This window comes from Oryzias latipes, chromosome 12 (assembly GCF_002234675.1).
Source record: "Oryzias latipes chromosome 12, ASM223467v1".
Lineage (NCBI taxonomy): Eukaryota > Metazoa > Chordata > Actinopteri > Beloniformes > Adrianichthyidae > Oryzias > Oryzias latipes.
Genome location: NC_019870.2, coordinates 10875267 through 10902563, shown reverse-complemented (window position 1 = coordinate 10902563; position 27297 = coordinate 10875267). Strand labels below are relative to the sequence as shown.

At 37.6% G+C, this 27297-nt stretch overlaps 1 protein-coding gene across 1 annotated transcript in view; it reads right to left on the bottom strand.

Moving 5' to 3' along the window:
* Positions 1-1267: 1267 nt before the first annotated feature.
* The window catches only part of LOC101171598, a 49164-nt gene continuing 23134 nt past the window's right edge, over positions 1268-27297 (bottom strand). The window contains exons 4-14 of the mRNA XM_023961175.1: positions 19049-19162; positions 15194-15368; positions 11700-11871; positions 10710-10812; positions 10345-10555; positions 10048-10220; positions 7817-8047; positions 5711-5777; positions 2090-2200; positions 1960-2001; positions 1268-1873 (exon numbers count right to left, since the gene is read on the bottom strand). Of these exons, the coding sequence (XP_023816943.1) occupies positions 1752-1873; positions 1960-2001; positions 2090-2200; positions 5711-5777; positions 7817-8047; positions 10048-10220; positions 10345-10555; positions 10710-10812; positions 11700-11871; positions 15194-15368; positions 19049-19162 (1521 nt within the window). The 3' untranslated portion in view covers positions 1268-1751. The remainder of the gene's footprint in view (positions 1874-1959; positions 2002-2089; positions 2201-5710; positions 5778-7816; positions 8048-10047; positions 10221-10344; positions 10556-10709; positions 10813-11699; positions 11872-15193; positions 15369-19048; positions 19163-27297) is intronic.

Genomic DNA, 27297 nt, shown 5'->3' with positions numbered 1-27297 from the left:
TTCCCAGTGGTCTTTTAATTATGATAATGCCGTTTTTTAAGTCATTTCCTCTGAAATAGTTTCTGCAGAGCGCTTACTTAGAAATGCAAATTTGAACTTCATTTTCTTAAAATATATCCTCCATAATTAGAAAAATGCCACAAGTACATGTTAAAACACCAAAAAACAAAGCAGAGTTTAACTGACTTCTAACCGTAAAGTTTTTGATGAAGATTCTTTAAATTTAGTTAATATTTGTCATATTCTGTGGATCTTTTACTCAGATTGAGTTTGTAATCCTTCACCCTATTGTATACTCAGACAAGAGCCAAGAGGGATTTCTTTAGTTCACTTCATGTAGTGCTAATGCTCTGACTATGGATAAAGTCATTCTTCCTTCCACTCATCTCTAATTACAAAATAGACTGCAGCACCCGGGTCTTAACACACTATGGATAATAGGACACCAAATATCATAAAGCATAATAGATTACAGTCTATGTCCATGTCCTGAACATAAAAGCATGACTGCAGGTTTAAAGGGTAATGATAAAAGTAATTAAAATGTTCAAATTATTGTCTTTATCAGTTATGCTAAATTTAGGAGTGATGATTGTAATGGACTCCCTATCATTTCTGGTGAGAGAAATGTTATCAAAACGCCTATATTGGGGGGAATTTCCACTCAGTTGACCTCTTTGTATCAATGGTGCTTCTTTGCTTTTATAAAGAACAAAAGTAGTGTGTTCAGTTTGATATTAGAATCCTTCCAGGCACAAAAAAGTAGTGCACACAAGAAAAAAAAACAAATAGATAAACAGTATATATGTATTTTTTGTGAAGAAACAACATTTTAACTGGGAAATGTTGTTCAATTACTTTCAAAAAATACTTTTTTACAGTGTTTTTAATATATATTTATATAAATAAATAGGCTAGACCAGTCTGTAACTTCAAATAAACACATAAAACAAAGGAAGTGCTAGTCAGCATTGATACACCCACTGGAAAGCATGGAAAGTTTGTGAATGACCCACAGGGTCATTTGAGGGTTAACTTTTAACATACAAATTTGCAAAATTAATAAAAAGGCAAAAAATATAATAAATTCAACAGATAAATCTTTTCATAAGTTTTTTTTTTACTTTTATAAAATAAGAGGTAGCTGTGAAACATGTTCCCTTAAAATCCAATTTTAAAAAATATTCCTGGAAGTGAGCATTTTGTTTTTGACATCCAAACATGTAAATCTTTAAGTGTCTGTGCGTTTTTTGGACGAATCCTTTTGTTTTGTTTTTTTTTTTTGTTTTTTTTTTGGGGGGGGGGGGGGGACCGACATGGCTACAGCACTTCATCTTTGTCTGTCTTTTGACCAGTTTGTCTCCTGTTGTGCTATTATTGTGCTGCCATCACGCAACCACAATTCATTGAAAGGAATGCGCTGAATTTCCTGTTAGCTCTTGGGGGATATGGTTTGTTTTTCCTGTTGCTCAGAGCCAGATTATTTCTTTTCTTTTTTGTTTTTCCTTTCTTGGCCCTTCTAACTTCCCGTCTAGAAGTTTTGCCTCACAGAGAGACTCCAAATGTAATCCACAGGACATTAGATCTTTGGTTTGTAATCCACCTTTCAATTCCCACAACTACTAAACTTCTAGGTAGCACCCATTTTTTCCAACACATTTTTTTAATGAGATTATAATGTGGCAGAAATTTGGAAATGTTAAAAAAAAAGAAGGTTAAACCAATTAAATGTCTTTGATGGTGGAACATACTTATGCCATGCTACTGGTCGGTGTGCTTTTGGTGCTTCCAATGCTTGCATTGGCACTGCTGTTTTCAGAGGGGCATGGGTTGGTGGATACAGGCTGCCGCTTTACTCTTGAGCAGGGGCATACTGAAGAAAAAAAAATACCAACAACACAAGCCAATGAGAACCTGAAGAGAACAATGTCAACAAGGAACGGAGCACAACTTTCTCACCAGGAATGCTGGCTGCAGTGGAGTCCAGTCCAGTTGGATACCCTTGGGTTGAGCACAATAAGACGGTCTTTAATCCATACAATAACATTTCCACTTTGATGTCCTAGTAAAACTTTATGAAAACACTTACCTGTTTTAATTTTGATAATCCACAGAGCTCCGATAAGTAATACTCCAATTAGGAACCCTCCAAAAGCAATGCCAAGAACACCAGATAAGCCAAAGTCAATGCATGGTTGGGCTGAAACAAGAACACCAAAGAATAATGTATACAAGCTTAATTTAAACAGCAGTGAGCACAAGACAAAGCTGACCAGAACTTTCCGTTTTTTATGATTTCTTATATTAGCAATGGCTCTAGAAGAAAGTCTGCTCCTGCAAATACTAGTCTCTTTAAAGCCGTGTGACTCGGCCACATTCTGAGCATTCTCCATGCCAGAAATGTTGCTCTTTTGTGATACATGCGTGATATACATAATTCAGAAGTGTCATTCGTCAATGTGCAAAGATGTCCCTCCAGGGTTTCAGCCGATGGGTCTTCACTTGAATTGAGTTTGTTCACAATTTTTGATCGATTGAGAATTACGCAGTTTACGCGTTTTTTACGTAGCTTATACACAATTATTACGTAAATCTTACACAATTGTGCATGACTTTTACAAGATGCATATGCAAATTTGTGGCTTTCCATGACCGTTCCATGTATGCCCACGTATGTCACGGACTTTTCATGCACGTACCACCAATGTATAACTTTTACATCACATATAAGGCATTCTTGATGCATAAGTGAAAATTTCACGCGAAGACCACAACTTTCTGAGTATTCCACGTATATTCCCATATGACCAATTTATCATTCATGCAGTATGCACAAAATGTGCATAGTGGCTGTGTGACACTGCCTTTATTAAAAGAAATGATCAGAAATTAAATCTCTTTGCAAGTTAAAAACATTTTTATGGATTTTCAGTTATCTGGGTGAAGGAAACTATTAAATACAATGAGTTCCAGCAATGTCTTTTTTCTAAGTTGAAGACAACAAGAAGTGACAAAAAGTTTACATTTTATTATTACTTTTTTTTTACTTTTTACCCTCAAGACCTCCTTTGTGAGAATGATTAATAACAGTTCTACTTTTTTTTAAGAAAGACTAATTAATGCAAGACGAAGCATGATAAAAGATGACTGTTTTAATCACCTGCCCCCCAGAATTAATCAATTGAATTGACAATTTATCACTTCATTTCTGGATTAAACTTCATATTGGCTGCAACAAAAACAGCTCTGTCACATACTCCAATGATTACAATTTTCCCTCAAGCGTCACAGTAAAAAAATGTTAAAAGCCTCTATGAGCAGCGGGTGCAGAGGTCAGGTCATCTTATATATCCCTTTAACCAGATGATCAAAATAACCTGGGCTTTTGCAATCAGTGTGTTCTGATTGCATCTTCATGTAGGATTCCAAACACCATTTGCACTAATGGAAAATCCCTTCTGTCATGCACTCTCTTCTCCTGTTTTTTATTTATTTATTTTTTTTGGCAAAAATGTCTGCGCCTCCGCTCAGCAAGCTCCAGACACAAAGAAAAAGTAAATTAGACTCTAAAACTTGTGCAGCCTCCTGACATGAAGTACTGCAGGGCAAGCAGATTGTCCCGGTCTGGTGAGGGCACTGCAGACTGTTTCGTGCTAATAAATTACCTTGACACAGATAGAATGTGGAGGGGGAAAAAAGCTGCACATTAGATCATTGATAGTTTCCACTCACCCAGATGTCACAATTAACTTTGGTGACATCTGTGTCTAACAATGAGCAATTTATCTATTGCTCTCTTGTTTGAGGTGAAATTGCTGAAAGTTTTTTTCCACCATATTTTTAGCAGGTTTTCACATAAAGAAAGTACTAAATTTGACCCAGCAGATTCAAATGTCAATCTGTCTCGGATTTTAGTGGGAAGACTGTGCGACTCCGCCAGGCTCCAAAACATCTTCGTACTAAAAAGAAAAAGAAGACAAAAAAAAAAAAAAGCAAATAAAAATAATAAAAAAAAGCTTGTAAGCTGTCACAGATCCTCACCAAACAGTGTCCGTGTGTGCACGCATGTGTTTTTAGATCAGTGTGCAAACACATGCTCTCCCTTGCCTCCTTCTTCTGCAAACGGCCAACATCTGAAGATTCGTAAAATAAATAATCGGCGCCGCTCCGTTTGTTTTCTCGCACCTGCCTGTGTTCCCTCCAGCCAGCACAAGCTAACACTACATACTGTTTTCATGATTCATGGAATCTGGGCCCCGTCCCTTAGGGGATATGAAGTAGAGGACATCGCGGACAGAAAACATTCTTTGTTCAGGAGAAGTTTGGCCATTACTGCATACATTAAGTAACTTTGACTAATGACTTTGGAAAGTAGAGTTTGTGCTGCAAAAATGCGAATCGTACGAGTATTCTACGTAGCTCAAAATGTCAGTTTTTGTTTATGGAATATAAATATTGAATTAAAAAGGTTTTAAAAAATGCAGCAATGTTGATATATAATGAATAAATGCAACATATCACCTGAAATAAACAAAGCAGAGCACTGAAACAGTGACATCTTGTGGGTATTTGTGCTGCCTGCATGCCAGACATCAACCCTGTCGCTTGCTGATCTAACAACAGGGAACATTCTTTGACCCTGCATGGGACAAAAACATCACAACAAGCTCAAGCAGGCTTTCTCCAGAGACTTGTTTTCTGCAGTCGGTAGCTGTGTTAGTTTGTATAAGGGAGGCTTTGACAGCAAAGCTGAACAAACAGGAGCAGGAAGCAGAAGCTCCCGTCCAGGTGGAGAGGAGGAGAGACACCAGGCCTGTGCTGTGACTCCCTGCCCTCTGCATGAAAACTCCCAAACAGGAAGGATTGCTGAATGGAGCACTCAGTCCTGCCCCATAAAGGCTTGCATCCAAAAGAAAAAATGTTAGTCTGCTGGTTCTGTTTATATATAGTAACCTTTGTATCTTTTTTAGTGGAAAATCAATGGAGGCCTGTAAATAGGCATGACAAACCAGTGATCTATTTTTGTATTCAACGCTGTTTTCCATTAAAAAAAAAATCTAAAAGGTTATGTCACAAAAACATCCATTGTCAGTTGTGTGTCTCATTTGTACATTTTCTCCTCCTTGTGTCATTTTCCTCATTAGAATCCTATACGCGGAAATTATTATTTCTTTTTAGAAAGACATCTTTTCCTTTATTTTTCAGCCAAACATCTTGATTAAGCTCACAATAGCACAAAGCCCTCTAGAGTCTGTGTTTGGACAGCGGTGCAGTCAGACCTCCTGGAAACACAAAGGACTTCACTCCCCCATCAGCTCCTTCCCCTCGCGGGCCATTATGTCTGATTGTGGCCACAAGGTCAGTCCGCAGACCTTCCTAAAGGACGGGGCCCTGCCCTACAACTTCTCGCTAGCTCTGGCTGCGTGTTGATTTCACTGCTATGGCAACCAGCGGTGTGGCATATTGGTTCACGCTGTAAGCAACAAGGAGAAAATTACAGCTCAACTGTTTGGCTCAACACCAACACACTGATTAAGTCCTGAAGGCATAGAATGTAATTTCAGATTATTATTTTTTTTATTAATCATTTGTCTCTGAGTTCAAGGAATATATTTATAGATCTGTCTGTTGATGCAATGTACATGTTTGCCATTTAAGCTCATTTTTCAAATTAAAATTTGTTTTATTTTGGAGTTCAAACTGAACTCACTTGGTGGTTGCAGACACGGCTGTGTCACTTCCAGGCTCCTCCTCACGCTTCCTCCAGGTCCACATCTCTGCAAAAACAATCACATGACATCATCATGAAGAATTTCTCTTTTAAACTGCCTTCCAGGATATCCTCATTAATAATGAGAGAAAAAAAGAAAAACTTGCATTAAAAGTTGTAACTCAATGATAAGTATCTTTTCTTTTTTTTTTAGAATCAGTTTTGCTTCATAAGAAAAAGACCTTTTGCAATGCTAGAGTTTTAAACTCAATAAAGAAAGTATTTCTTTTCTGAGAAATGAACATTAGATCTTTTAGGTAAAGGTTTCTTTGAATCAATAAATAATTTTATGTTTTACCCAGTTGTAAAAAAAAGGAATAAGGTTTTCACAACCACACTGACTCAGAGCTTTTTTTTTTGTATTTGAGATAAAAAAAAAAACTTCAAAATGATGCTTAAAGACCCACTCCGATCATCTTTTGATCTATTTTAAAGCAGTGTTCTATTAATTATGATTATGTTGCTTTTAGCCAAAATTAGCATGAAAAACCATTGTTATCTAGGACATAGTTTCTGCAGAGTGGCTGGAGTTAAATAATTTGAATTAAGAACTACCGAGAAATGCTAATTTAGGCCTAATTTTCCATCATCAGAAAAATAATACATAATTTAGCTAAAAACACTAAAAAACACATTTTTTTATTGGAGTGGGTCTTTAATGGGCCAGTGTGGGCAACTTTTACAGGAAAAAAAATCTCTTCATCAATTATGCACATAAAGAGGCTGGAGTTTATTCAAAGTTTTGCATTTGAGTATAAAAGCTGGTGTTGTGAACTCAAAACATGCTGTCAACAGAATTCTCAGTGCAAGCAAAACGCGCCATCTTCAAGCATCAAAACAAAGCCAATCCCTCAGAGACAGTGCTATCATTAGAGTGCCCAAATCAGTAGTCTGTTCAGTGCGAGGGAAGAAGAACACACTGGTGCGCTTAGCAACATAAAAAGGTCTGGACAGGAGGCAGCAGGGATGGATGATCACAGGATCCTTTCCATTATGAAGAAAAAACCCCAAGAAGAGCGTCCAGCCGAGAGCAGCGCACTTTCCAGGAAGTAGACATATTACTATGCAGGTTTGCCATAAATAGAAGACTTCGCAAGATGAATTGCAGAGGGTTCACCACATGCAGCAAATCTGTCATACGCTTTAAAAGTAGGGAAAAAATGGACACAATATTCTTAGAATGCCTTAAACCTCATATTAGATGGAAAGGATGTAAAATACCAGCAAGAAAAGCGCATGGACAAGACTCATCGTTCCTCATGATCTGAACAGAATCACCTATGAAATATGTATGGCTGCCAGTAGCACAGAGAGGCTGGTATTTACTGATGATGGCACATAAGACAAAATCATTGTGAAGTGTATACGGGCACTGTGTCTGCTTAGATTCAGACGCATGCTGCACAGTTGATTGGATAATGGCTTTGCAAACACAAATAGAAACCAGCTGAAATGCTACTGGGGAAACAATTCAGTAGCGTTTTCAAAGCAGACATGTGCAACATCCTGCTGTAGTCAAGTCGGTTACCTGATCTCAACATGATCAAGCTGTTTTCTCCTCTTTCTGAAGACGAAACCAGGAGCAAAACGACTCAAAGGGCTGACAACAGCTGCAACAAAGACCTGGCATAGCAACGCTGAGGATGAAACCTGCTCGACTGTGATACAAGTCAGCGTCAGACTCCAGGCAGACATAACTGAGAAGAACTCTTCTCAAAATGGTGCAGCAAAGAATTGACTTTATATTTGTAGTATGTAGTAAGAATCCCACTTTTAGTCCTGAAAGGTTGTTCTTATGCATTGCTGCAATCTGCAAACCCTGCCTGCAATTTAGATGTAAATGACCTCGATTTACAGCCGAGGGCCTGCACTTTGAGGTCACACTTATAAGTTACCTAAACCTTGTTAGTTTTAAATATATAGTAGATAAAAGAAACATTAACTTCATCATTGTTTACGGGACCTTTTGTGCTGAAACACTAAAAACCTTGTAAACTCACCAAAAATGTACCTTTTTTTGTTAGGTGACAAAAGATAAATTCTTACCTCAAGATGGCAAATTTCAACAGAACATTCCACATCCCATGTGGTGGAAGTGAGCTCTTGGATCTGGTCAAAGGAGAAGCTGAGTCTGGTGCTGGTGGTGCACGTATTTAAGGAGCAGGCCTCTGGAAAGAAGGGCAGCTCTTTCACTACAGGGCACGACCCTTTGGAGCGAGCATGGCATGTGATCACCTTTATGCTCAAAACAATGCTCCCTAAGGTGGCTCCAGAAATCTGCAAGAGACCAAGAATGACATCAAGGAGACTTAATTAGGACAAAAACATACAGTCTGCTATAAAAAAAGACTTAAAACAGACTACCTTTATATTCGGCATGTATTATGCTAAATATTTTATTAAAATGTAAAAAGTTTACAATAAAAATTCAAATGTTAGTTGCTCTCACATAAGCCCACAGACATAACCGTTTTCTCGCTTTGGAAAATTTATCAGACACTATTAAACTGAGATTAGAGCAGTTTAGACAGTGATAGGCCAAGTAGAACACAGGGGGAAGTAAAGGACATAGCAAAACTAGTTGGCCAAGTTTTAACTGGTGAAATTTGAAAGTGCGCTTGATGTACTGCTTTTTCGAGAGGAGTGCAAAGTCTTTTTCATGGATTTAAACAGAGAAGCATTGAATGCAGTTTATTTTTTTTTCCAGTAAGGTTTAGTTTAATTGAGCTAAAGTGGTTCCTCATTTTTTTAGGAAGTTACGTTCTAAAAAAACCTGTAGCTGTATTACTCGTCACTGCACACAGATCTCAACAATTACACGTTTGTCTCTCTTGTTTAAAGACTCAAAATTCAAACTTTTATAGAAAAATTAGTGTTGTAGAATAAAACCAAAGATCTGCTTCCGATCAAATATGTATGTAGCCGAACACATTCTACACAAAAGGCATGGAAGAGATTGATTGACATTGTCAACAGCCATTTAGGACGCAGAACACAATGTGCTGTTAAATAAAAACATTGGAATGGTAGAAATTCATGTAAACAGCGAGAGTGCAAGAGGTGAACCGCGGTGAAGCTTGATTTCCCACAAAGTTGGTTATTTTAAAAGAAAATGTTTAGAGAGGAGCCAGGAGCCTGCTGAAAAAAAAGCGAAACTGTTTTGCAGGTTAACCCTTGTGCTATCCTATGACCCCACCCTTACATTGACGTGTTATCCCTACCATGACAAAGGTAGATAAAGGTGAAGAGGATTTCATGTAATCCATGGACACCAGTGAAGATCACAAATCATTGAAGAAAAAAGGTTCAGCGCATTATCTAGTGGGTCTAGATGACCCAACTCCCAATGTTAAAGTCCCTAGGATAGCACTAAGGTTACTCTCACTGTACCTCTCTGTTCATAGAAATATTATTTTTCTTTCTTTGATTTTGTCATTTTACCGGCACAAACATGAAAATGGTTCCTATGCAAAACAAACACATCCTCACCTTTCAACAGCTTGGCAGCATTAAGCTAAATACGCCGTATGATAGCCAATTATCTGTTGGTTTTCACATCAAATGCTTAACTAATTTATTCCCTGCATTTTGAAAAAGTTAAACGAAAGAGTTTATAAATTGAATGAACTGTAAACCCACAGCTCTGTGGTTGAGGCTGGTATTTCTCTGAGATGGGGTGGTTATTATCATTTTAGCTTGCCTCATTACAGCCTGTTCACTAGGAGACTGCAGGGGCCAATACTGTTATTATCCACCATTATCTTCCTATTATCCATGTGGTATAAAAGATGCAAAAGAGTTCTGACTGTACTTGTTACCAAACAAAGCTGCAATTATGCTATCTGTTTGATTCTTTTAGATTATTTTTGTAGAGCAATTCCACTTTGAAGCTAAAAAGTTGAATCCCTTAAAAATGCTGTAATTATGATGATTTTCTTTCCGATTACCTTAAAGTATTTGGCTCCTTAACATTCAAAAAATGGTAAAAACTAGTTGGGAAATTCTACCGGGCACCTGCCATGTGCTGGTATTAAAGCACATTTTAGTACACTACTCTGGTATTAATTCCAAATCTGTTAACTTGCAGGAAAGTTATTTTGCAATAAATATCTATTTTATATTGATAATATGTCTAACACAAGAGTCTCTCAGCTCAGACAGAACAAGTTAAAAAAGGAAGAAAAAATAATTTAAATATATATCAATATAATATGTATGTTGATTTTACAGGGATGTGACAAAGCAAAACGTTAATTTTTGAAATTCCCTGTTCTCACCTCTGCATAAATTCTCTTATCACTCTGTACTTTGGCGTTCAGGTCGAGAGGTAAACGGAAGTCTGGGGAGGTGAACAGCTGCATCACCAAAGGCATCAGATGAGGAGGGTTAGTCGTCATGGGAATCAGGGGTTTTTGCCTTGGTGTTGTCGCTGTGGCTGAAGGAGTAATCTCTGAAAGGAAACAATAACACATTTTAAAAATGTTTCTGGTTTGACAGATTGTGATTCTCACCTATGAAATATTGGACGAGATTAGGACAAAAAGAAAACAAGTGTAACTCTTAAACAGACATACCTGCTGCGTTCAGAGCCTTTCCGAGAATTAGGGAAATAACTGGGTTGTTTTCTGTGTCCTGTCTGACTTCAGTGTAGCTGGTGAAGATATTGGTTTTAAAAGTATCTAAGGCCACCTTCTGCACATTGACAGCGCTGTCATTGTTTAGCGTGCACTGCGGCTTGATTCCATAACTGATCGCCTCGGTAACCAGCATGATGTTGTTGTTAGACTGTAAAAGATAAGAGCAGGTTTCAAGAAGGAATCTTGAATTGTTATTTGCAGACATGTAACAAAAGTGTTGTAACTAAAAGCAACACAGTGACTCAGTGAAGGCTCATGATTCATTTATTAACTGGAGATTTGAGGTGTATTTGTGAGCTTACACGAAGCATAGCGAGTTGAGGATTAACGACAGTCCACGTGGTCCCCTGAGGGCCTCTAAGGAACACTCTGGTGTTTGTGACGTTCACATGCAGAGATACATTGCTGTCATATGAAGAACAAAGTATTAGAAGACGAGCTTTTGCAACAAATACAGAATAAGATTATTTTTTTCCTTAAAGACCCACTCCAATCATCTTTTAGCTATTTTAAAAGCCTTCGCAGAAGGTGTGTCACAACCTCATTTTAATAACAAACCATATGTTGCACCTCTGAACCGAATCGTGGGGAAAGTTGCATCTCTACTGCATAGAGGTCTATGTTTCAAGTGTCATCTAAGAGGGATTTATTAGCTATTGTTTTAATACAACATACTAGGCTTAGTATAAGCCAACTGTTACCAACATTGTTACTACGGTACCTTATTGGCAAATTTGAACAATTTTTCTGATTTTGCTGTTGGTGGTGGTGTTTTGAAACACACAAATCATGGATCCAACTGAAACAAAAATCAAGGTCTGAACCAAATTGTGAAAATAGGTGTATCTGTGAATTCCTAGTTTCCACTTTTAATTATGATTATGCTGTTTATAGCTAAAATTAAAAGGAAAAAAACTATACTTTTCTGGGACATAGTTTCCGAAGAGCGGCAGAAATTTGCTTCTGAGTTGTGTGGGGGAAGGTTGGTGCGGAGAAACCCCACCCTCTTTCCTCTTTGCTGAGATCTCAGAGCGGGTAGTTTATTTGTCACGTAGAAAATATGTGACAAATAAGCTCTTTTTCAGACATCTGTTTTTTTCATCTGTTCCTGATTCACAACAATTTGAATAAAGAAATACTTAGAAATGCAATTTTGAGCCTATTTTTTCTTAAATATGTCCTCTGTCATCAGAAAAATGCCACAAGAACATTTTAAAAACATTAAAGAGGGAATTTTCATCAGAGTGGGTCTTTGACGGACATGCGGTGTTGTAAATGGGGTCAAGGCTTACCGGATGCTGGAGCTCTCCTCGATGTTTATGATATGAAGTTCATCTGCAGAACTGCTCTGTTGCTTCGGGGTGCAAGATTTGAGTGGTGACTCATCAGTTCTGAAGACCACAAAGGGCTTCAATGATGGATCTTCACTTTCAAGTTTGCACTTAGAAGGACCTGGCTTGGTTCCTGTGAGCCCAGAAAGATCTGTTCACTACTTCACTCACAGAACAGCATCACCACAAATAATCCCAGAGCTGTTCCTGAAGTCAGACATTTAAAATATGGAGATTTTCTCCCAAGTAAATATATACATAACTCTGAGGAAGAACAATTTCTCTCATCATCATCATCATCATCTAGTACAAGCTTTCCTTGGAAAAGTGGGCTACAACAGTCCACACTAAGACATAAAAGTGTACAGCAACTTTGTGGGACCAAAGAGTATGTTTCCCGCTGTGAGAGAAGCTCAAAGAGCAAGCCTAGAGACAGCAGACTGCGCTCAACAGCACTTTGCTTCAGAACACTGATGAGATGCGGGTAGATATAGATTTTCCAGTGGAGCTCACATAACTTTGTCACCCCAAAAGTCAAGCAAAGTAAAGCATTCTGAAAAGAGCAGAGGGTTAACTCAGCCTTTCTGCCAAGCTCATTGGAAACTTCAGTAGTCGGCGATCCAATGTGGCATAAAGCAGTGGCATTTGGAGTCAAGAGTTGCAGGGTTGATCAAATCGGAGGAATTACAATGTGTCATTGACAGATTGTTCTGGGTTGCTCATTCTGCACTAGTTTGTATCAATATGTAGATGCAGTGGGGGAAAAAAACAAATAAACAGGACCTTTATTATTTTTATTATACATTTTTTTTTTATTGTCTAAGCGTTTTCCTTGTCTCATGCTGCCTAAAGGACATTATATTAAAAATAAGTGTGCAGGCACTGAGGTCCTTGCTGCTGTTTCGAGCTAACTGCTGAGCAATAACATGTAATGACATCCCTAATGTCCACCATGAATGCCCCCTTTAAATCTAAATGTTTTATTGTACGCTGTGATATTCAGGTACAAAATATTCAGAAACCAACAAAATGTATGCATTTAGTTGTGAAAATTCATGCAGATTACAGATTACCAGATACAATTATTTTAAAATAAAACACAAAATTTGAAAGTTTAATCCAAAAGGACTGCAGCGGGAGAAGCAAACACACTCATGGGGGTCTATGACAGAAAGGCTGAGGTTAACACACAAGAAAAAAAAGAATGATCTGCCTTTTAGATATGTTGCAACTTTTTTCTATTAACTTGTCTCCACAAGCTATCGATTTTCACAGATGAAAGAGACAATAGATGATCCCGTCCACAACCTCCAGATGCTCTTGAAGACAGATTTCTCTAGAGAACACTCTTCTAACATTTTGTTACAGTAAAGTTAAACTTAAGATGTGCTGAACAGTAGAGTGAAACAATTGATACAGGCTGAAATGCAATTGGGGAATTTGATATCTCTCTACTTTTCTCTTATTTTGAAATATGTTATTTATTTATTTTAAAAGTACCATTTTTTTTTAAAATAATGAATGATGCGTAATTTTGTTCTTACTTATAGAGTATTTAAGCTACAGTTACTAGTTTGTGTTGTTTATATTTAATAAAGCCATCACAAGTCTCACGAGCAGGCCTGTTTTAAAGACAGCTGTAGTTTCATGAGAATTTGAAGAATATACTAAAATACACATATTATACCAGTTTTAAAATACAAGATGATATATATATTGGTTTAGATCATTGACTGTAGCGTAGATGAAAAATATCTTTTTAATTTTACACATGATCACCTTTTACATACTAAATTCTTCAACAAGTATAAAAGGTTTCATTAGATTCATTTTATTTTAAAAAGAAAAGCGCAGGTGTTTTTTTTTTTTAAGTTCAAAGAGTTTAGAAAGAAGTGTATTTAATCATTCAGGTATCTATGATGGACTATTAGGACCACCATCAAAATACAAAAAATAATACATTTACGAGAATAAAGTCATTAATTTAAGCTAAAATTTTTATTGGCAAATTATATTGGCTTTTTTTGGTGTTGTTTATGTTATTTTGGGAATCCGACTATTGCAAAATGGCAAAATGTACTTGAAATTTAGTTATTTAGACTAATAGAAATAAAAAGCAGTCATTCAGATATCCACTTCAGTAAAAGTAACAAAGTAACCCTTCTCTCATCAATGTTTCCCACATTCTGCAGACTCTAAGTTATGTAATCAAAGATAAAGATCTTTCCGTCTCCAGCAGTTTTTTATTTTCCTTAATTTCTTTTTTGCATTGCACTGTGCTGTTTCTCATCAATAATTAAGGTAGGCAGTATTTACCTTGACTCTTTCAATCAACCAAATTAAAGGTTTGCGCTGCTGTTGGCTCTTCTTTTTCTTAGTAATAATACATTTTAATTAATTATTTTTTATTCTTGGATTAAAAAAGGGAGTCATTCATAGAAATGCCTTAATCTGCCACGAGTGTTACTGTGTTACACATACTAAAGCAAAGTGGATCGATTGCTAGCTTAACCTTTAAAAAATGAAATATCACAAACAGAACTAAATAACTCAGTACTCAGGAATAGAGAAATTACTAAGTGGATCATACTTCTTGGTATAATCAATGTATTCTGACGCGATAAGCTCCAAATTGTTTCTGTACATTAGAAATAAGTACACTTCCTATAATGTTTACTTTATAACATGATGCTAAGTGCTTTTATACTTTTATCAACCATACCGATCTGTTAGAATGACCAGCTTTTCTGCCAGTATGCAGCTGCAGTCTGTAACCCGGTAATGAAATGCACTATGGAAGGAAAAAAAACAAAACCAACATTTCTTAGTTTCCAAGTTCTCCGAGAGCCTGCAAAACTCAAGGTTTTTGCTGCTATTTTTTTTTCTTTTTTTTCTCACTAAACAAAATACTTGTTTGTTTTACACACATCCTCTTTGACGGCAATTTAAAAATAAGTACGGAGCTACAGCTCACAGTTCAGCCTGGGGCAATCTCTCCTCCATCAATAACACTGAACAGCACTTTGTTCTGGAACAAAAGGACAAACAGCAGAACTTTACTGCACTCTCGTGGTCCACTAGATTTAAGTGGGAAGAGCAAAAGGTTTAGCAGTTTTTTAATCTTCCGTCCTTTTTTTATTTTTATTTTTAATTTCTTTGGATGACTCTGTCATCCACTAGCTGCAAATATTTACAAAAAAGGTTATCTCAGAAACATCCAGTGCTCTGTGTACACTCGGCTGCATACATGGAGAGGGCAAAACCGGAATTACTGCCACCAAAATGTTCCTGTTCTTATTCACATTTTGTTTTGTGTGCTTTTGTGTGTTTGTGCGATTTTCTTTGTCCTTTTATAATCATGTCTTCCCACATTTTTGCATTTCAAAATAAGAGCATTCCTTTCCAACTGTTACTGAGAGACTGTAATCCAACAAATGATGTTTTTTTTTTCTCACCACGTGTTTCACTGAAAGTGAGGTCTTTCAGATTTCGAACAGTCGTGAATGACGTCACACCCCCAAACTTCTGTTCTGCCCACTTCACCAGCTCCTCGTTTTGAGTCGGGAAATCTTCTCTGGTAATGTTCCGACGATCGTTGTCATATAGAACAATCGGGGAGGTTGTTTTTATCTGAAGAGTAAAAAACAAAGCCATAACATCAGTTCAAATCAAACTCAAGAGGTAAAATGGTCAGAATAAGATTTCAGAAATTCTAGAATCCACAAAGCCCCTTGGAAAACATTGGCTTAACATTTTTGTTTTTTCCTAAACAATTGAGTCCATCCCTTTCATTCTCCTCTATCCCTTTTTTATACCCTCCACCCAACTCTCCCTCTATTCTCCATGCAGGACTCTGTTAAAAAGAAATGTTTATTATGGTTAAGTGTCCACGAGACCAGTTGCACAACCCTGTTGGAGCCAAGGTCTTTCCTTTGCTTCCTGAGCGGGGCCAGGAAATGGGACCTTTTTTAACTTTGTGCGTCACTTCAGTCGGCTGGAATCTGGTTCCATACAAGGTATAAATATATACATCCATGAAATCGACTAGACACTGCTGCTTCCTTGTCTGTCCCAATGGAAAATAACAGCGTTTACATTCTGTTTTGCATGAATAAAAAGGTGAGTGGAGGTGATCTGGCTTGAGAATGTCTGTCGTCGTACTTTGATGGTAAAAGAGGTGAAAAAATGAAATAAAATAAAAAAAACACAACAAATAAGTAAGTCTATGTTGCTGAATGCATTTTTTAAACAGTTAGTTTTGGGGGGGATTTTTTTTGTTAATATTTACGTCATAACATTTTTGTAATCACTTATGTTCACAAAAGAAAATCTATTTCTTTTTTACCAGAGGGGTAAAAATGCATACAATTTAGGGCCAATAAATCTTTAAAAAATCAATTTTTAATGGATTTATTTCAATTTTGTCATTCATTTTTTAACTCTATAGTGCAAAAGAGATTGTTATAGCCTTTTGAGACTCATTAGGTTAAACACAAACTTTCCTGTGTTACTTTTTAATCTTGTATCTTGTCACCTTAAAATAGACAAATTTGAGAAAAAGAAAAACATTTACTTTTCCCACAAATTGCAGCCGTGATGTTTGCTAATTATCCAGCTAGCCATAATGAAGTGTGAGTTTGGCCTGAATTGCACAGAACCACCATTTTTGTGCGGATGTGGTGCGCGTGCCTTTGTGACACAAAAAAGGAGGACAAATAGTGGAAGCCAAGCGAGCCAGAGGGACTCGTCGGTCTTTCTGCATAAATATTTGATTGACACAGGATCAAAAATAGCCTGAAGGGATCTACAAATGTAGAAATTGGAAGGATGTCCACAAAACTAAGTAACTAAGTAGACAGCTAGTTAAGTACTAGGGTAGGCTTTTTTTGTAGTACATTTGTAGAAGCAACAAGCATGTGTGACCCTTAAAGACCAACTCTCAAACTGTTGTTTGGTGTTCTTAAAATGTTCTTGAAGCATTTTTCTGATGGAGAACATATATAAAGACAATTAAGCTCATATTTGGATTTCTGAGTCACAAAAAGGCAAATCGTTGTAAATCAAGGCCAAAAGGATAAAAAACCTTTGAAAAATCTTGTATTTCTAATGAACTCCTGCCACTCTGTAGAAACTATGTCCCAGAAATGACACAGTTACTTTGATTTTGGATAAAAACTGTATATTCACAACTAAAAGACCACTTGGAATGCTTTGAAAATGATTAAAAGATGATCAGAGCAAGACTTTAAGCTAAAAACAGAAGTGTCTCCTCCATGAAATTTGATCTATTTACAAAAAAAAACTTATTTTAAAACGTATTTTAGCAACTTAATAACTATCACAAAACAGGTAGAAAAATCTGGGAAAATAATGCTTGCAACACTTTATAGACAAAATACTCGCTGTGCACGTTTTTTTTTTTTCTTTATCTTTTTTTCTCAACAACCTTGTGCATTCAAGTCGGCCTCGGGAGGCTTGGAAGAGCTGTGACACTGAGCCAAGCTGTCAAGCTGCTGACGTACTTTCTCAGATGCTGAGCAGATGCTGATTCTCTCACACTGCAATCTGCAGCAAAGCACTATTATCCCCCAATGATACGGCTCATCCCAAAAAAACATCCTGCAGTCACAGGGAATGTTGTCCAGGCTCTCGACAGGACATGATACAGGATGTGGTACAACGCTGCTGTCAGCGGATCAGTAATTGTTGACATGTCTGCGAACGTGTCATCGCACTGATTGGCCGGCTGCGAGTCTTATTTCTCCTCTCCTTTTAATTTTGTTTGACGCGACTTTATTTGCAGATTATTTACAGTGCTGACAAGTGTATGTCAGGACTATCAGAGCCTTCTTTTTGCACGCAAAGACAAAAAAGCACAGGAAGACAAAACCGCAGGCTTCAGCTCATTAAAAGGTTACTGTTTGGCGGGCGACTGTCAGCTGTGAGCTGTTCGGCAAACAGTTCTGGAGATGATAAGACGTTTGCTTTGATTCTCCCTGTCAGAAGTTTCACATCTGAGTTTAGTGTCCTTAAAGAGTACGTGACGCTTTAGTTGATGAGTGTTGGTTTAACTTTTCATGAGGGGAAAGTGTCCTTATCTGAGGAAAGCAAACTTGATGTGATGTCAACAGACTTTCCACAGAGGAGACCAAAAAAAGAAAAGAAAAAACTGAAAAAAAGTTTAATTTGGGAGGAAATCATTTATCTGAACTCTTTTACTTCAATGATTTGACCTATTAATAATTCATTAGTTCATTCCCCTGTGGAATGATTTGAATAGAGTATAAATGGCGCTCTTGTGATGATGGAACATTAATTTTTACGCTAAATACCATAAGCCCCCCCTTGTTACAGGCCGGTCGAAAACATCTATAATATTTTCTTTTATGGAGCAGATGATAAAAACACTCAAATAAAAACAGCCTCTTAGAAAGACTGCATTGGGGAGTAGGAGTGATTCTCTATCTCCTCAAACAGGCCCAAAGCAGTGCACAGCTGTGTCACTTTGACTGTATGTATAACAGCTGGCACTTGACGGAGGGTTCTGGGGAAAATCAGAAGGACTTTGACTGAAAAGAGACTCATCCAGAACCACTTGAACCGTTTAACGTGATCGGTAACAAATGGTTCGTTAAGCCTGTGTGGCAACAGAAGAAACTGGGATGTTAAGTACAGTTTCTTCAGGGTTTTTCTGCTTTTTTTGTCAAGCATTTTTGGAGTCATTTTTCATGCTTTTAAAGCCCAATACTACAACTATTGCTAAATGTAAATGTAGAATTCATTTGGTTACTTATTCACATAAAATATATGGTTTAAGCTCTAAGCAACCTTTCAAAAAGTGCTAAAAAAAAGGGGGGACATCCACTAAGAAAGAAAAACTATGCTATGAGACATATTATGTTCTTCCAGTCTATAATTAGCTAAGAATTTCTAGTTGTGAACAGGTTTTTTTTTTTCAACTCTAAGCACTAATTCCAATATGTGACTTTTTCCAACATTGCATCAAAGGTCAAACACTTTTAAGGACTCAAAGCACTTTCATGAACCTCACACTTTAACCCTTTAACATTGGAGCTCCATCTTCTGTGTGGATTTTCTTTTGACTACCATAACTCTCATGACCCAGGTAAACGTAATTCCAGTAGATTCTGATGTGACGTAAAGCAGCCTTCCACATTACCAACATAAAGTGTTTCATATTGGTGCAAAACCAATATAAAAATATGAAAAGCCACTTTTCTGCATGTCAGAATCACATTGATCTTGAGAACGGCGAAGTACATGTAAAAGAAGGTTGGGACAGTACTCACGTAAATCTTAACGCCTGGGTTACTGTTGCTCACACCATAGGTCCTTTTGGAAGATGTCAGGATCAGAATCATCGATCTTGCATAAGTCAGATTCAAGGAGAACATTTTATCAACCTGAGAAAGAAAGCAAAATAAGAGAAACAACCTTAGTTACAGTTTAAAACGCTTTTCCAAAAGAATCCATCTTTTTTTTCTATGTTTGATCAAAGCCTTGCTTGAGTCAGCTAACTTTTATCAGAGTTGCAGACAAAGCTGAGATATGATGTTCCCCTCTTGGTGAACCGTTGGGACTGATTAGGAGGACAAAGCAATCTGCTGATATAAATGTTCACTCGTCTGTGTGGGAGCAGCTCAGCTGTCTATGTCCATTTCTTTGGTTACACAGAAGCTTTGTTGTCTATGGTAAAAGAACAAATATCAAGATAGCATAAAAAAATGATTGCAGCAGATATATGCCCTTCAGAGATCGGGTATATATTTTTTAACAAAATTGTCATTCAGTAAGATGAGAAGGTAGCAAGCTGACATTATCCTGGAAGGAACTATAATTTTAGCACCAAGTTTATAAATAACTCCAATCCTATTTTGAATTTTAATTCCCTTTCTCTGCATTCTTGCAAAAAGAACCATTGACACATAACAACATGGCTTCTGTATATGAGATATACCGACACAAAACTCTCTAGCAAAGAAATGCCCTGACACGAAGATCAGTGAAGCATTGCAGCTGTTGCATTCTCTCTGTACTTGCAGGATGCTTCATGATATATTTACATGCAGTTCATGTGTAATTCCCTACAGTAGATACACTTCTTACCATAACCTAAGTGCATTTATTGGTTTTGATTCATGATTTTAGTCCAAAACAGAACATTCTACAAAAATCTGTGGGAAAAATATTTTTATTTTTATCAGGAGCACTTTAGTATTTAGTATTTTTTTATTTTCATTGTTACAGTCTTGTTTTGGGTCCATCTCTTTGTTTCAAGCAGGGACACTGGTACCAACGTAAACTCCAAGTAAGGCTTTAGGCACATGCATCCATATGGGAGGCTGACCTGTACGGGCGCTGCATGTTTTGGGGTTGTCCGGACCTGTGGAGGGTCGTACAGGGGCTGCAGCAACCTTAAGGCTTATGCGCTCACCTCAAGGGGACGTCATGGTGCGTGCAATTGTTACGGATAGCCAGAAAAGATAAACCCAGGAACAGGGAGACTCAGAGAGGGCCAGAGGATACAAAGATTTTAATAAAAAAAACTAATGTGAAGACAAATGGCAAAAGACGCTCCGACACCAAACGCAAAATAATGAAACAAAATGACTCGGGAAAAGTCACAGCCGACCTGCAATGAAAGAACCCAAAAAAAGGAACATGAGGAGCAGCTTTGGGAGTTAATATAATTCCTATGTGCTGTCTCCCTTCTTACCTTTATTAGCCTGACTCCTTAAGAATAGGACCAAGGCATGGAACTGAGATTCACCCAGAGTAACTGTAGAGATTAGTCCCAAGTCCTATCTTTTCATTTTCTAGCCACAGGGTAAATGTTGTGGATAAGGCCAAGGGGTATAGTATATTTTACTAGAAGAAATAAAAGTGTTGTCCCGATTCCTACCATGTTTAGCAAAACCTTTTTGGGTTTTCTGCAAGGACTCTTATTCATCCAGGATAGCTTCATGTCAGAAATCTTTTTTTCTAAAAGTTCATCAGAACTTAGTTTTTTAGAGATGTTCTGCCTCTTATTCAAGAGACTTTGTTTTTTGTTTATTTCTGAAAAAGAAAATTGATAATACCTTTTAGGATCAGTGTCTTCAACTTAAAGTCCGAATTAGCTTTTTAAAACTTTTTTCTGCTTCCACTTTGGCTTATTTATCTCTGATTAAAATATGGGGTTAAGGCCAGAACTGTGATTCAAGCTTTTACATATATAATAATAGATCTAAGCATTTGTTAGACATATTTTTCCCAACCTAATGTGTAAAACATTAAAACTCTGTTCTAAATTTTGTTTCCAAATAGTAAAAGCAAGGACATTTTATTAAAAACACCATACCTGTAGTTTTTTTTTATATATATATATATAGAAGTTAAGGCTTCTAGAGAAGGCAAACCATCTTGAATGCAAAACATCTGCATTTATACATATGTGATCCCCCCTTTAACAACAAACATTTTATTTTGAACGTGCAGGCTTATCTGGAGGTAGATGGTCTTCATTCCAAGCCTGTTGGGAGACAATGAGCATGCTGGGAAAAATTTTATATCCGTAAAATTAAATCTATCTACTTTACCCCTCAGATATCACCAAAATGGGATCCAAGAGAATTGTTATGAGTTCAAGTCTGAGTGATGGAGATTTTCAGGCGCGCACAGTGCAAATTAGGTCTAAGGAGACCACAGACAAATTGCCTATGCACCAAACAGAGATGCATTTGAAAAAGAGGTTTTCACACCCAGCAGAAAGCTGCGTTATGACACTGAGGTGTACAGCAGGCCTAACAACGTCTTTTGTAATGCCAGTCCTGTATAATGACTGCACCTCATAAATTCGCTCCCGCTCTTTGTTGAAAGAAAAGATTTAAAGAAGGGCAAGTCTGAGAAGATCTTGGTGTTTGTTATAGAATGAATGATGTCTGAGTCACTTGTTAAAGTGACATATGTTTGCCGTAGCCTTTTTCATCAAAGCATAAAACCAAACCTTAATAAGAAACTTGAGGAAATACAATTTCTAAAGCTGTATTCTTCAACAATCCCAATTGCACATTCTTTTTGGGTTTATTCATTAATCAAAAGATAGATCCGATTCCACATTAATTAATCAGGATGCTTTGAAAACCAAACTAGAATTGCAGCAAAGAATGCTAAATAATCCTGCAGAATAAAAAATAAGCCGCTCTGGAAAAAACATGGTGATATTACCAACAGTATTATACATTTTGCCTACAGCACAGGTGGAGATGACCATTATATACTGCATATCTAAGTATGCATTTCTCATGCACCCTATACATTTATAATGTATGTGATATAGTATGAGTGTGACAGAGAGCCCCAGGTAATGAAATCTTGATAAGATGCTTGGTTTTCGTTTTCTGGGGAGAATATTTATTATAAAAGAGAAGACAGATTGTGCTGAAAACAGAAAGAAAGACAAAGTTGGAAATGCAAGAAAAAAAATTCTAATACCTGAAGGAATCTGGCATCTGCCAAGGTCTTAGGTTTTTACCTTAATCCTGTTGAAGTTCTTTGCAGCAAGTGAATGAATGGCATTTCCTGCAGTGTTCATTGTGCATCACACAGAGACACCTCCATGATGTTCACCCTAAATACTCCTTTCTAATCAGTTCCATTGTTTCAAAGTCTCCTACTGTGACTTTCATTCTCTCATATTTGAACTCCGACCCCATTCCCTCACCTTTGCTACTTTTTGTTCCTGCGCTTTCAAGATACAATTGTTTTCCTTTTCAGACTCCTTTTTCTTTCTGAATCACTTTTTTTTTTTCTAAAGGGCCTTTGCTGATGCAGTTTCCAGTTATTCTTTCGGTTGTCCCCCTTAAGTTGAATTGGCTCCGCTGTTCTAGTCTCGGCCTGGTGCCAAGACCCTGGCTTTGCCTTCACCGGCGTGTGACATCAACGGGTCCCGCACAAGCAGCCCCTCCCAATGAATTCCCCTGGTCTGTGCGGCCCCCTTGATGCTCCCGCTTTAATCCACTGTGTGGTTCAAGCTGTGAGAGTCAAAACGTCAGCGGGAAGTTGTAAATCAGTAAAAAACTAAAGGAATATAGGATAAGCTTTTGAGGGCACTGGAAGGTTGACGCAAAAGTAAACCTACTTGCTGGCTGAAAAATGTACTCAAATTTTCTTTTTTCCCTCCTTAAAGGACAGATACGGCTAAAGTATATATTTGCTTTATCTATTGATACGATAAAGAAAATCCTCTCTTGGACCCAAAAGAAAACAATAATGCCAACTCCGCACTCTGTCCACTGCAGCACACACAAAATGAAGAAAGACCTCTACCTAACCCTGCAATAAATGGAATCACTGAAAAAACAAACGGGTTTCTTTTTTTCCCCGATCAACCCTCAATTTCTAATTTTAACCCTCATAACCCCAGCAAAAAGAAATAAAATAAAGAGGAGACATTTTTTTCTCTAACAGTTTAAATCTCTTTTTTTTTTACTACCCCCTATTTTTGGGTCAATTAAAAAAATCTTGAGGAATTGAGCAACATTGATGTTTGTGCCACAGTCTGGTGCAAAAGCAACAATCTGTTTGCACAATCTTTGGCACTAAAAAACTAAGCTCGTGTCAAGCAGAAATCTGTGAAGTTCAGACCTGTATTAAGCCTTTCTGTGGAAAAACTAGAGAAGAATTCACTAAACAGAGAAGATACCACCTTTATGAATTCTGTATTTCAGTAAAAAGTAGGAAATAAATTGCCTGGAGCTTTTTCGGATAAGGTAAAAAACAGAAACATATCAGAAGGGTGAAAAAACTGGTGGGAAGCAATCCAACATCTGATATTAAAACCACATTGAATATATCTGCTTCTCTTTTTTATAAAAAAAAAGGACCTAATCAATTGAGTTGTGGGGGGAAAAAAAGATATAATCAATGAAAAAAGCAACAGCTTAACAAAACCTATATGGAAGTAGAACATAAAATACAAACAGAAGCAGCAAACAAAGAGAGCAATCTGATAAAGAAATGAATAATGTGAGCTGACCGACAATGGTGGGCTGTGAAAAATGAGCTTGGTGCAACAATACCAGCATATAGATTAAAAGTTTTCTTGAAGTTCCCTTTTTAGCGTCATTCTCCGAAGAAAAGTTTGAAACCCAAAATGACCTGGTCCACTATCTGCACTTGTGTGTTTGTTTAGCTGAGAAAGGAGTTTTTGTAAAAATACAAAAACAAAAAAATGCCAATTTTGCAGACCTGTCATTTGTGGAAGCCTGAAAAAAAAACTGGTATGTTGAGAAACCCGCTTTCCGCCATTTCTGGTGTCTGTTAAATATCTCAGCCAGTTATCTCCCTGATAAAAACTGGAAATAGAGACTGGGTGGGAGTGCTTGTTCGTGATTTAAAGTGGGAACACAGCACTTATTTCAGAACCAGGATTGGCTTGCACAAACTATTGGGCTAACCTTAAAACAGAAAAGATGTATTCTGACAGATTCAGATAGTCTATCTACCACATGAACGGTTCTCCACCTTGCCCCATCGACAAGACTGATGCACACTAATGTCTTATTAGGGCATTGAGAACATCCGCCTTTTTTAGTGGATGCTGCCCAACTTTTTGTGTGGAGTTTGCCATCTTGGCAAGGCTTTTTCTTTCTTTTTTTTCCACAAGACTTACTCTCCCAGCAGATCATTAATTGAAATGCGCCTCTATACATACAAAGGAGAGCTGACAGTCTCGTAATGACACGCAGCTGCTAGCACTTGACATCTTGACGTACATTAGGAAATGCACAGGTTAGTCTAATAACCAGGAATAACTCAACAATTGCTCGGTCTGACTCCTGCAAAGTCATGACAATGTGACAGTGAGTCACAATACACTGTGGCAGGACCTTAATTTATATTGGTTATCGTTAATTTCTTGATGCATGGAAATATATATATATAGAGAGAGAGAGAGAGAGAGAAATATTTTCTTTTCCTTTTGAAAACTAGTAGTGACTCCCCAGTCTGACATCAAAGCATTTGTATTTTTTAAGCATTTTAAATATGTTTTTTTTCTTTCCAAAAACTCAAAAGGCAACGATATACAAACCTTTTTTTTTTTTAACATTCAAGCAAGAAACTATCAGACTTCACCACTACTGTCTGTGATGGAGGTAGCAGTCCGACTGAAGTAACAGGTCTGCAAGGGACACATTTCTTGCTCTTTTGGAGGAGCTAAATACGTATCTACACCATTATACTAATAAATTCTTTACAAATCATATAATGTGATTTCTTAATCTTTGGTTTATTTCACAGTTGAAGTCTACTAAGAATGAACACTATATACCCTATATATTGTCTGGATAGGTTATTGTTTTAAGGCAGCACTGATGGTTCCTCAAAGCTATAAGTTCACCCCATGTAAGACTTGACCCAAAACATTTGAAAGAAGTTCCTCTTCTGCACTTTGGACATTTGGACTTTTTTTTTTGTTTGTTTTTTGTTTGTTTTTTTACCATTAATGAATGCAGTATTTTTAAGTAAGGCTTTGGAGGCAATTACACAGCTTGTGAGGGAAGTTTTAAAGTTCTGTTTTGCAGAAAAAAATGATGGTGCGAAAAACCGCGTGGGTGAGTCGGCTCAAATGTGTGCTGGTGCAGAGGCGGTGAGGCCAAGTATGTGATTATCCTATCTATTTTCTTTAGTGTTATTTCATGAGTCCATCAAATATGCAGCATGAGTAATTTTTTTTTTGCTTCTTACTTAAAGTAGATTTTGCACAACAGTCTTTATTTTGTGACTACATTTATTTAGATGAACAGTCTACACTGAGCAAATCTTCATGCTTGAAGAGGATTGTATGTTCATGCAGTTTGCTGCACATTTCTGAGTTTTTTTGTTTGTTTGTTTTTTAGCTAAAAGCAGGGGTTTTTCTATTTTTTCGACTGTACCAGAGGGTGTCTTGCAAAATACAAAGTTATGAAATGCAGCGTTACGCTCCAAATGGTTCTCATGTGCGTGAAACATGCCAGAAAAGTGTGAAATGCAAGGGGAACATGAGACAGGCTGCTGGATTTATTGTCCTGTCAACTCCAAAACTTAATGAATTTTGGATAACATACGGAAGTAATGTTAGTTAAGTTAGAAACCTTGGGGTTTTACTTGACCAGGATTTATCATTTAAGGCTCATATATCTCAGGCGTGTAGAACTGCCTTTTTTCACCTGCGGAATATTGCTAAGATCAGAAATATACTTTCTAAGAGTGATGCTGAAAAACTCATCCATGCATTTGTTACGTCGAGGCTGGATTACTGTAACTCCTTGTTAGCAGCGTGTCCTAAGAGTTCCTTAAGAAGTCTCCAGCTTGTTCAGAACGCAGCTGCTAGATTGTTAGCTGGAACCAGCAGAAGAGATCACATCACTCCTGTGTTAGTTTTGCTCCATTGGCTCCCAGTTGATTCTAGAATTAAGTTCAAGATCTTCCTGTTAACCTATAAGGCCTTACATGGAATGGCCCCGTCCTATATTAAGGACCTCATAGTCCCTTACCAACCAATCAGAACACTTCGCTCGCAAAATGCAGGACTGCTTGTGGTTCCTAGAATTGGTAAAAGTACGGTTGGAGGTAGAGCGTTTAGCCACCAAGCCCCTGTCTTATGGAATAAACTCCCAGCTCATATAAGAGAGGCCGACTCAGTTTCTACATTCAAAGCTAGACTGAAAACATTCCTCTTTGGACAGGCTTATTGTCAGACTAGTTAGTATTCAGAGATTATTTAACTTAATGTGAGTTTGTTTAAATTAAACTTAATAATAACTATTTCTTTTAAAAGGCTGCTAGAAGTTGAAGCTGGGGTAACTATGGTACACTGGGGTTCTGTCCTCTTTCCTTTTTTACTTCTACCCTTCCTCTCCTCTATTCTTGATCATAATTTATCATTTAGTTCTCCATGCCTCTGTTTGGTGCAGTGCGATTCATGTATTGTCCCTCTTTTCCTCTCCCCTCCTGGGGAGTGGGAGTGCTTCCAGACTCCAGTTGGCTCATCCGTGCTCCAGTTCCTGACCGTTTACCTCGCCTTTGCTCCTGCTCCTACACCTGGCTGTGGATCCTGCCTCTGGCTCATCTCTGGCTCGTCTCTGCTCTGTACCTGACCGAGTACCTCGTCTCTGCTCCTGCTCCTACACCTGGCTGTGGTTCCTGTCTCCGGCTCGACTCGCGCCTTTGACTGTCCCGATAACCACGGCTGGATGAAGCTCGTCTGCTGGACTTTTATATATGTAGTTGTAGATTTAGATAAGTTAATTCTTCTCTAAGATTTCTGGTAAATCGCCTGTCCGTCCTGGGGGAGGATCCCTCCTTCATGTGGGCACCCCTGAGGTTTCTTCGTTTTTTCCGGAATCCGGTTTTTTTGGGAGTTTTTCCTTACCGCGAAGGGGGGTCTAAGGGCAGGGATGCCAGTATAGCTTAGTCAGTTTGTTAGTTCATTTTAGTATTTTTCTATTGAACTCTTTGTATTCGTGATCCTTTTGATTTCATGTTTTACTTCGAAGCCCATCGAGACGACTGTTGT